Below are 12167 nucleotides of genomic sequence, written 5' to 3'. Positions count from 1 at the left end.
GGAAAGACCATCTCAGATCATCTAACCATAGCCGAGTCACCAAATGACTGCAGCCAGATGAGTGACCTCAAGAGCAACTGGCAGAAAAATTGCTTAGCAACTCAAACTGTTGACCCCCAAAATGATGAGCAAATACAGTTGTTTTTGTTTTGTCACTATGTTTGTTGTGCAACAACAGGTAGCCATGTGTGTAGAGTTCTATGGGGACATAAATGAAGGCATGATCTCTGTATTAGGTTATCCCAGATACTGACCACCACCCTTAGCAAATAAGGTATAATTCTGCATATCAAATGGACCTCGTGCTCTATCAGAATAGCACTTGCTCACCAGTTTCCACAAACGTTTTCCCTTTTCAGTGTGCAACTTACAGCGTCCCAGGCTAGGACACTATGAATTACTTTTGACTCTTACTTCTATTTTATCCTCCATATTCAACTTCTCTAAAATCCCATCACTGCATATTTCAAAAGATCTCTCTGATTTGTCCTTTCTCCTCACTCTCAGGTGCCACCCTTCTCCTCACTATAAGTCCCTAGTGAATTCAGCAGTAATTCCTTGGTTAGTCTCCAGACTCTGGTCTTATGACCTCCCAAAATTTTAAGTATAGCATTCAGATCAATATTCTTAACAAACTTCTTTCTATCTTTCCCACATGTATTACAGAAAATATCTAAAATAATTCTTTGTTTTCCATTTCATCAAACTGATACATTCTATTTCACTTTCAAGCCCCCTCAGCCCATAATTTCTCCCTCCAAATCTATCCAAACTTATTTCTCAGTATTCCATTACATATACCCTTCTCATCCCACAGTCAAATTTTCTTAGCTACATTGAAAGCACACAATCCTATTTCCCTGCTATTGGCCAGTCATGAACACTCCTCCAACTATCCGTTGCCATCTACAAATTTATCCTCTAGGATCAGCTCAATTCCTACTTCTTCCATAAAGTTCTGGACCTTAAATCAGAGACATGCTACTAATCCTCACTCTGACCTAAGTGGTTGTATGAACCCAAATGAATGATTTCAGTTTCTGCATCTCTGCTCTAAGAGGGTTGAACCTTTCAGATGTAACATTTGTGAATTCAATAATCCCTTCAAGTCTCGAATCCAGACCAAACCCTTTCTTCTGGTCTTCCCTTACATTTATTATAAACATGACCTCTTCACTCCAGTCAAATACTTCTTGTCCCAATGTTTCCTTTGTGATCATTGTCCTTAACTTCCCAATCTACCACACTCTTTGGTGGTGGGCACACACCATATCCTAACAAGATTAGAATCAGAAGAGTCTAACCTGCAAACTAGTAGGTTATAGACAGATACCACACAACCTGCGTAACCTGTAGAAGGCGGTTAGTGTTCAGTTTGAGTTCTATATAATAAGTGCAGCATTATATTTCCCAAACATGATGTCTCTGAGAAAGGGAACTGGAAAGGGAACACTGAAAAGAACTGATATGGGTAAAAAGGAGAGAAAAATATCATGTCTGTTTTCACTGAATCTTTAAACGTGCCACAAGTCACTTCTGAAATTGTTTCAAATGCTGTGGCATTTGTCTAACACTTTTAAGAACACCATTCACTGGAAAAAAAAAAAAACTATTCATTATGGTGAATCAGATCCATCACGATAAAGGGCACAAGACAAATATGATGAGGGTTTTGTTAAAATGACTTTTCACTGAAGACAAACAGCAATGGAATTGAACAATATCATCACCGTACAGCTCTTACATAAAAATAGATCTATATTTTTCCACTAGCATCACTCAGGGGTTTCAGTCTGAAATAGGGGACTTAAATGGATGAGGACACAGTATTTAGAATATCTTATTCTGTGCTATATATAATCTGAAACAGGAACTATGAAGCTACTGAAAAGATGTATATGATGGTCATTTGTGCCTAGAAACTAAAAAACAATATTAAATTTTTAGAAGTTTCTCTCTCTCTTCACTCTTCTCCAATTCATAATATTTCTACAAGAAAGTTTCACTGCATTTTGGATGCTAAGTATCTTCTAATTATGCAAAAGGAACATAGCTATGCACGGTAAAAAAAAAAAAGTCCTTTAACCTGCTTCAACCATCAGTTTCTATATTAACAGCTTATTATTCTTTATACAAACTTATACAGAAGATACAAAAGGCCACATCACAAAAATATTGCATAATTTGGCACTGAAAATGTCAGGTAAACGTTTATTTATTTGCTATATAAAATACATATACATATGATACAAAATGTATTGACAAAGTAAAGCACTATTGACAATGTAAAATACCAAGTATGTCACATATTTCAATATATTTGTTCTAATACCAAAACTATTATTTGTTGAAATCCAGTGCTAGGGAGTACCAGAACATAGAAAGTTTCATACTATAGAAACCATGCTATACGTTTACACTTGCAGAAGTTTCAAACAATTGTCTTTCAGGGTAAGCAAAAAGTATATAGAGGTAGCAATTCCACTACACTTGTTTGAATTGACACATTCAACTTAAAGTGTTGAAATTGTTTTAACGATTTTAAGAACTACTGTTAAGAGTCCTCACAAAAGTACTACTTTGACAAAGCAAACTGGAACTCTCTGTCACAATATGTAAATGAGAGCATCCTTTAAACTGCCCAAGTTTAGAAAGAACCAGAAAAGGTCAGTGAATCCAGGAATGTGCAAGGGTGTGGCTCAACAATTCAAATTTGGACACCCTACAGCTGCAATGGGCCCAATTAACCACACGCTATCAGTGAACCCCAACAGGGTCAGTAGCAAATCATGGGATTTATTTGATATGATTTTCCTACATAGTATTGTTCACTATCATTATTCTTATTAAGAGAAACAGTCAAAGGTCTCTGTAAAATCTTATGTCTAGATTCCAAAGCACAAAACCCTCAGCCAACATAGAAAGTCATGTTTAAAATATCCCTATCTAGAAAAGAATAGTAAGCAGGATGTTAGACTAAAATAACACTTGAAAAAGACAGAGATCAAACATATGCTAGGGTATTAATTTTGATGCTATTTCTAATGTTTGGTTTCAATTTATCCTAAGAAGTAAATGATCCTTTGAACATAATTAACAGCCCTGAATTATATATTTGAATGTGGTTAAAAGAAGGAAGTTTTAAGTTGTATACATGTTTCTAGAATAAATATTTTAAAAATATTTTTTATTATCCCTATCTAAAGAGGCTTGACATTAATAACAACAACAACAATAAAGATATGTATAATTTACCAACTGACTAAGAGTTTGGGCCATATGTAAAGGAATCAGTCATTTAATTGCATAATAACTGAATGGTGGGAATTATTATGCTCATTTTTAAATACTAAAAGAAATGGAGGAACTTACACAGCTACTAAATGGTAGAGATAAAGCACATCCTTTGATTACAAGTCTAATGTTCCTTCCACTTCAAGAACCCAGATTCCTATAATGACTACTTAGGAGGCACCAGATGAATGTTTCTATGTCACTTTGGGCTACTGCTGGAGAATTTTTAAAACAAAATGTAAAGTAATGATAAGACCCATTGACTTCTTTAAGCATTTTAAAAAATGATCTTCTATCAAGTTGCTACTAACTATTCTACAAAAAGGGTTCACTACAGTCCAGTCCCTCTCTTATTATGATGATGTTAGGAAATGAAATTAAAAGGGAACTTAACTTCAAGCACTTTATTTAATGAGCAGAGCTTACATAAGTATGCAGAAATAATACCCTGGAGATATTTTATACAAAAGCCACAGAAGATTACCACAGTTGAGTGACAGAAACATAATTAGTACAAGCTCATGCAGCTGCCAAGTTGCTATTATTTAGAAGAGGACTCTCTAGTTCACGGTGAGTTTTGCTACCCACTGAATATCTCAGTTAGCAGAAACTGAAGAATGGTGACCCAAGAGCTGATGATTCTACTGTGAGTTCCAGGGGATTTCATTGGTTGATAACACAGTTGATACTAAGCATTGTCGAGATGTCTCTTATGAGAAGCTACATTCCTTGCCTGGCTTGCCTAGGACAACACAATGTGACTCCCACCCATTCTTGCTCCCTGCCCCCCTCCCCAAAAAAAGAAGACAAAATCATGTGTCATTCCTTTCCTAGGAAATTTAACACCAATACAAAGCCCAAGTCCACTCTGGACTTGCTTGGCCCTTATTTCCACAACCCAGACCTCACCTTGCTATGGTTTCACCCAGGCTCAAGGAAGTTTCTAGGATCAGTTCTAACGTAGCTATTGCATGTAGTTGCTGTCTACAAGAGACACCAATCAGACCATCTCAGATTTAAGTCAGTTCTAGAATGAGTCAAACTGGGAAAGAACACCTGGGCCTATTCTCCCTTTCTTGGGTTAGCTCTTGAAGCAGTTGTTACTTTTCCAGAAAACTCCTTGGTAGGATCCTATTCTCCGGAGAAGTGATGATGGATCAAGTTTGCTCCCAGGGTTTATCACAAGGATTCTGAAACCACGTGTGATAGTTAGATTCAGATGTCAACTTGGCTAGGTGAAGGTGCCTATTTCTATTGCTGTGGACATGAGCCAATGGCACATGAACCTCACCTGTTGCTGATTACATCTGCAGTCAGCTAGGAGGCGTGAATGAATGCTGCAATGAATGATGTCTGATTTAATTGGCTGGTGCTTAAATGAGAGCACAATGTAGCACAGCCCAAGCAGCTCAGCGTACCTCATCTCAGCACTCGCAGCTCAGCCCAGGCCTTTGGAGATGCAGAAAGGAATCATCCTGGGAAAAGTTGTTGGAATGCAGAGGCCTGGAGAGAAGGCCAGCAGAGATTGCCCGATGCCTTCCCATGTAAGAAAGAACTTCAGTTGAGAGTTAGCTGCCCTTACTCTGAAGAACTAACGAAATAAATCCCCTTTTACTGAAATCCAATCCATCTCTGGTGTGTTGCATTCTGGCAGCTAGCAAACTAGCACACCACGTCAGCTGGAATTTCCTTGATCTCTTGAGGTAGCCTCAAGTTAAAAGAAAAAAAGCCTGAAATTTTAATACAAGAAGAAGAGTTTTGTGGTTGAGAGAATTTTTGGTTGATGGTGATGGTGGTTAGCAGAATTCTGAGTAAGGTTTTCCCCTCCAAGACACAGAATGGCTTGGAGCCTTTTCACTTTGAAAATGTTCAGTAGAAGCCATGCTTTTTAACCTCAAAAGTGCTATTATATGCCAAAAAAACTTTCTTAGATGAGAAAAACCAAGGACACCAGGAGAGAATTCAATACCGATGAATTCAAGCATTAAGCAAATATTAACAACCAGACATGGTGAAGGCATAGATTCTACAGAATCATTTCCACACAATAGCTAGGTAGGAACCAAAGTTCTTCTATAAAAATCAAAGTCCTGGGTGGGCCACGGTGGCTCAGCAGATAAGAATGCTTGCCTGCCATGCCCGAGGACCCGGGTTCGATTCCTGGTGTCTGCCCATGTTAAAAAAAAAAAAAAAAGTCCTTGAACAAAGAATATTTGCAGTTAAACCCTAATATGTTGATTTAAGAAATGAATTCTATTCATTTTAAAAAGAATAGGGCATAAATCATACTACTTTTCCCTGTCCTTGCTGATGAACTAGGCTAGACAAAATAACTTTTAAAAATGTATAAACGGCTTACAGAGTTCAGATTTTTAATCTTTTCTTAAATTACTATTTCTGTAGAAAACAATACTATATGATGAATGATTTTTCCCCCTGCATTCTGCAAAGAACAGCAGATATTCAGCATGTTGATGACTCCAAGTTTGAAATTACACAAAAGAATCATGAGTGGTGCCAGTTATAGCTGCAAAAGTACTTACTCAAAACACAGGGGACTTCAGGTTCTACTTGACCCTCTGGGGCTGATTTAGAAACATTTCATGAGAGAAAACATTAATACGGGGATCAGAGAAGGACTCCTATAAAATACAGCAAACTGACTCCAAGATCCAGGTGTGGGAAACATCAGGAGAGCTGAATTCTACAGAGACAAAACCCACTGAGAGGTGCATTTTCTGGAAGTCGGTGAGAGCTCCAAAAGCAGAGTGATCATTTATATTTGATAAGGGTTTCCTTGTAAAGAAGCATTCCCAACTCTAGAGCATTAGATTAATTTTGTAAATCACCTTAAAAGAGGACACACGCTGAGTTATATAGCAAATAGTGATTGGGTTTCTAAGCTGTTCAGGGTCCTAAGAGAAGCACCCGCTCCATCTGAGGAACTATGTTGAATGTAGTCCTTGCCCTTAAGGATTATTTTGTCTAAAACAGAAGTGTGTGTGAGTGTGTGTTTCCTTGTAAGAATTTGTAGGCATGATTTGATTATTTTCTGCTAGGAAAGGGAACTTTTCATTTGGGCTGGTCCTTGAAGACTGAAGTCAGATACAAAGACTTGAGTTTAGGAAACTGTCTTGAGAGAACACAGGGAACCATAGCTCAGCTGGTTAACAGAATGGATGAAAAGGAGTGGGGGGAAGGGGAGGCAAAGTGGAAAGTCAGCCTAGTGACCAGCCAGGACATGAAATTCCTCCAGTGTGGAAACAGGAATTTCTACACAGGTGTCCATCCTGCTCTTGGCTCTTCAAGTCAGCCTGATTTACCTAATGATCATATACCTGCCAGACAGTACAGGCCAGTCTCAGAGGACAACTAGTATTAAGGCATCTGTATTAGTTGGTAAAACTGTGGGGATGCAATATACCAGAAATGGGACAGTATTTGAAAAGGCAATTTTTTACATTGCAAGTTTACAATTTCAAGGCCATAAAAACGTCCAAACTAAGGCATCCAGGGAAAGGTAGTTTGACTCAAGAAAGGCCGATTGGTCCAGGACATCTCTGTAGTTAGGAAGGCATGTAACTGGCATGTAACTGGCATCTGCTGGGGTCTCTGGCTTTAGATTTCAAACAGCTTCCTCGAGGGGCATTGTTTTTCTGCATCTCCAAACCTCTGGGTCATGCTGGCTCTCTGAGCTCTTTCCAAAATGCTTCCCTTTTTAAAGGACTTGAGTAAACTAATCAATGCACACCTTAAATGGGCGGAGCGACATCACCATCAATCAAAAAGTCACACCCACAATTAAGCAGTGTCTCCACAAAGTAATCTAATCAGCATGTTGCACCCACAACTGGGTGTGTCACATCTTTGTGGAAACAATCCAATCAAAGTTGGACTGAATCAGAATTAAAAGAAACATGGCTGGCCTCACAAGATTGGACATAGCTAGTATGGGGCACATAGGAGCTTCAAACCAGCACAGCATCCAAGGTGCCTTCTAGTTTTTTCTCACTCGGTTTTTAATTAGGTGTCTTTGACTCTGAACACTTGCTCTGTGACCAATAACTACATACCTACGTCTGCTTCCTTCAGATTCAGCATCTCTATGACTCTCTCTGAGAAAGAGATGTGCAGCTTTTGCCTTTAGATTTCAATTTACATCAAAATTCTATTCCCAGAATCCTCAAAAACCTCAGCCCCATGAGAAACCCACCTCTGCTTCTTGTCTTGACCACCCTATTCCAAGAAGATAGCCAATTAAAACTTTAAGATAATGTGCTGGTTTGAATCTGTGGTGGACCCCAGAAAAGCCATGCCCTTTAATCCTGGGTGGGAGCATTTTGAATGTTCCCATGGAGATATGAGCCACCCAATTGTGGGTGGTAACCTTCAATTAGATGATTTCCATGGAGGTGTATCTCCACCCATTGAAGGTGGAGTTGCTAACTGGAATTCTTTAAAAGAGGAAACATTTTGGAGAGAGTCCTTTTTGTAAAGCCCTGAGAAAGCCAGCAGACGTCACCATGTTCACCATGTGCCCTTCCAGCTGAGAGAGAAATGCTGAGTGTCATCGGCCTTCTTGAACCAAGGTATCTTTCCCCGGATATCTTAAATTGGACATTTCTATAGACTCATTTTAATTGGGACACTTTCTCAGCCTTAGAAGTGTAAACTAGCAACTTATTAAATTCCCCTTTTTAAAACCCATTCCATTTCTGGTATATCGCACTCAGGCAGCTAGCAAATTAGAACAGATAATTACATGAAAAGTTGTGACTATGAGTTTGGGTTTCAAAAATTGAATATCCACATTTATTCCCAGTTAAATCTATGTTTTCCCTTTCTTATTTTCAAAATGCTACCATGGTTAATAATCCCAGTATCGTCTGTAGATTTCTCATCAGTTTGGGGCCCACCATTTCTCACAAGTCATTATGAGCATCAGATGCATTCCCATGAAGAATTCTGCCCAAACCACTCCAACCTGCAAAATGCATGCCCTTCTCGGAATCCTGTGCACCCTCGAAGTACAGCACACCTTTTGGAATCTTCAGAATAGTCTGTCACATGTTTAAGTGTTCATGATATATATAAAAATGTGTTTTATATACAACTCATTTTGTCCTGATTATTCTCCTTTACCAATGAGGTAAATGAAATTCAGAAGTTGGCTAACTTGCCTAACATAACTCAGTTAAGAAATGTTGATACAAACCTGTTTGACTCAAAGGCTGTTATTTTTCCCACTATATAGCAGTAGCATTCTTAAATTATTCTGCAGTATTTTTTTTCTTATAAGTCTAGACTGTAAATTCCTCTTGTTTTGAATTCTCATAACACCCACTAGTGAGTATTTTGGTGCCTAATTAACTATTTATGCACACAACATATATATAGTGGCAGGAAATTATCTATGTAAGTAGAAAAACGAATGCCATTTGATTTCATTGTGATGCACAAACAAATTTGGTGGATTTGTCATATAGCCAATACGCTACAACTATGGGATGAAAAAACAATCTATTTCATCAATTCAAAGTGGTTTTAAGACATTGTATGTATCAAAAACAGATTTTGTGAGGTTCTTACAATTTGACAGGCTGTGTCATACCTGGATTCCTGGTTGGATTTCTCCTCAACAACGAGTGTGGTAAGTATAGAAAAGGAGAAACGCACTTTTTTAAATTTACAGATACATCCACCCCGGGAAATAATTATTTAAATTAACTTTTTAAAAGCCTTTACTGATTTGTTTTTTCTCCTTGATTGAAAATATGTGTTTTCCCTTTATTTAGGGTGAAGAAAACAAGTCTCCTCTGAGGGAAATTCATGCTAAATAGAAATTACATCTTACCTCATCTGACCTTGCAATTCATACACTGCAGATCAGTGTTTAAAGGCCTGCTGCGTGGTCTCCCTAGAGCCCCCAAGAATGTCATATACACTGAAAGCTGGCCCCCGGATGAGCTTCAAAGTCCCCACATGGGCACTGCAGTGAGCTCATCACATCAGGCTAAAAACAAGCCTTTGTTTGGTGTCACGTCTTGCCTTAGTAGGAGATGGTTTCCTCACAATCACGTCCATTCATAAGGGAAGAGCACTAGGGTCCCACTGAACAACTCTTCATTGAGCTGCAGAAAACAGGGAAATAGCTGCCGTGTTTTCCCAGTGATGTTATTAATATTTAAGTTCTGTTCTCTAGGGGAGACCTAAGAACTCAACCCTTAGAGGGCTCTGACCTATTTTCATGATTACTGCTACACTAATGAGCAAATTGCTCAAAAAGAAAAAAAAAATGCATATATACAAATTCCATGCAACTTCCAAGGAAGACTCGTTTTGGCAAAAGATGCTGCTTGTGAAACTAGCAGCTACTACTGTGAATAACATAAAAGATTTTGTATCAAAAGGGAGTGCTTATCACTAATTTCCATTTTGGCTGATGAACATGTTATTAATGAATGATATGTAAAAGTAATAACACCTATAAAACTGCACATATCTCCAAATTCAGAGCTCCCGCAGTATCTCACCATACTCACTGAGTTACAGAAAGCAAACTGGAGCTTATTTTCATTTCTAGGAGGTTAAATGATTTGTCAGGAGCCACTTAGCAAGCTAGTAAGTATAAACAAGGACAGAAGCAGCAGGATCCATCAAAAGCAATGGGCTGGCACATGAAGCACTTTATCTCAGCCCATATTTCCAAATCAGGACAAAGCTCCAGAAAACATGGGACAAAAGCTTGCTGATCCTTCCAGCTGCTATATCCAAAAGAGCCTTTTCTTTCAATGAGTTTGTTTTCTTACTTCTAGTTATTTATTATCTTATATGCTGTCTCCTGTGATCACTCCAAGTTCAGGTGAAAGAGGAATGAAATGCTAAGTTTATTAAAAGGTAAAACGTATCGCAAATCTGGTTAATAAACAAACACCTACATATTTTGCTATCTTTTCCTCTCCTTTTCTTTGGCTTCGCAATTCTTTTTTACTCTCTTCTTGGTCAGTGATGTTATTAGTAAGAAGATAACACTTTTGATAATAGTGAAACATCAAAAAAGATGTTTTCCTAATTCTTTCCTTACAGATTTCTTTCTCTTGAAGGTCTGTGCATGCTATTCACTCTGTTGTTAACAAGTGTTTTAGTTCATAAATTGCTGGGATGCAATATACCAGAAATGGAACAGTTTTTAAAAAGGGAATTTATTAAGTTGCAAGCTTACAGTTCTAAGGCCATGAAAATGTACAAATTAAGGCACCAACAAGAGGTTACCTTCACTCAATAAAGGCTGATGCTGTCCACAACAGCTCTGTCAGCTGGGAAGTCACATGGCCGGCATCTGCTTACTTTCTCTCCTAATTTCATAAGGATTTCCTGGGGGCTCCTTCCTTCTGCATCTCCAAAGGTCTCTGGCTGTGTGGTTCTGTGGGTTCTTTTCAAAATGGTTCCCTCTTAAAGGGTTCCAGTAAGCAACCCCACCTTGAATGGGTGGAGTTATCTCCAAGGAAACCATCTAATCAAATGTTACCATCCACAATGTGACTCACAATGGGTGAGTCACATTCATTAATTGTTTCATTAAAAAGATTCCACCTAGCGATACTTTTAAAGAACCTGGCTTTTCTGGGAATGCATAATAGCTTCAAATAAGCACAAAAACATTAAAAATATTAACATTATTTTTTAAAACTTTATGATACATATAAGGCGTTCATTCTAAAAATTCAAGCACTTTTATTTTCTGATTGGCCTATAAGAAATGAAAGACACAACAACAAAAAAACACCTATCTGATATCTCCTGCCTCTCAGCTCAGGCCATTTGCCTCTAAGCTTTCTCAACCATGGCATTACTGACATTTTCAAATGGATGATACTTTGCTTTGCAGGGCTGTCCTGTGCATTGTAGGATGTTTTGCAACATTCCTGGCTTCTACCCATTAGATGTCAATAGCAACTCCCTAACATGTGACCATCAAAAATATCTCTAGACATTGCCAAATGTCTCTTGAGGGCCTGGGAGGGTAAAAATAGTCCCCAATTAGAACCACCGGCCTAAAGTATACTGTCGGCTTGTCTCTGTGTTTGTGGGAGTTGGAGAACAGAGGAGTTGTTTTAGGTTTTATGTGCATCATTCGTGAGCTATGGGATTAGGGAGGCGAAAGATTATCTTCTTTAATAACGTCTACTCACTTCACATTGGTTTTGAGAGAACTGCTGTGAACAACTGAACGACTAACGCATTTTGAGTGTCTGATAGGAAAAATAAAACTGGAAAAAGAATAGCAAAAGCATTGAAGATATGACATTACTTTATGCTTACTGAGTAAACAGATTATATTTTTGACCTTTTGTGTGCATTAGCAAACCAACGTTTTTTTTTGCACCTATTTATTGATAGACCACATAAATTAGGCCTAATAAAATGGTAAAAATTACTAAGAATAAAGGAGGTCATTCTAGAATTATCATAAATCACTTTTAGTTTCCCTGTTTGTCATTATCACAAAGATGTGTTAGTTAGACTTGGAAACATTAAGAGCATTTTTATAAATCATTACTTCAGGCAATGCAATAATATTGAAGGCGCTGCTGTCATTTTTTATGAGGAGACAGGTAAAAATAAGTGGCATTACTGTTCTGAGATAACACAAATCAATAAGAGGTTCCTGAATAGAACACTTGTGGCAAAACATCAATTAACCTTGGATTCATATGCAGAACTAGGCTGCAGACACATGTGGGATCACCAAGGAAGATATACCACGTCAGACTCTGGAATTAATGAACATTAAACTTCCTCCATGTACTATCAAAATAAAATTTAGTCGAGAAGGATTATTTTTTTAGTCAACTCCCACCTATCAAGTACAT

The 12167-nt window shown here is 38.0% G+C and overlaps 1 protein-coding gene across 2 annotated transcripts in view; it reads right to left on the bottom strand.

Moving 5' to 3' along the window:
• The window catches only part of SLC35F1 (solute carrier family 35 member F1), a 430621-nt gene that overhangs the window by 325786 nt on the left and 92668 nt on the right, over positions 1 to 12167 (bottom strand). Inside the window, exon 1 of one of the 2 annotated variants that reach the window (XM_077162753.1) lies at positions 9149 to 9458. The exons of the other annotated variant lie outside the window; for it this stretch is intronic. Within the exon in view, the coding sequence (XP_077018868.1) occupies positions 9149 to 9153 (5 nt within the window). The 5' untranslated portion in view covers positions 9154 to 9458. Of the gene's footprint in view, positions 1 to 9148; positions 9459 to 12167 lie in introns of those variants that run through there. 2 annotated transcript variants of the gene reach the window in all.

Source organism: Tamandua tetradactyla, chromosome 5 (genome assembly GCF_023851605.1).
Source record: "Tamandua tetradactyla isolate mTamTet1 chromosome 5, mTamTet1.pri, whole genome shotgun sequence".
NCBI classification, from domain to species: Eukaryota; Metazoa; Chordata; class Mammalia; order Pilosa; family Myrmecophagidae; genus Tamandua; species Tamandua tetradactyla.
This window is presented reverse-complemented; position numbering and strand designations above follow the sequence as displayed.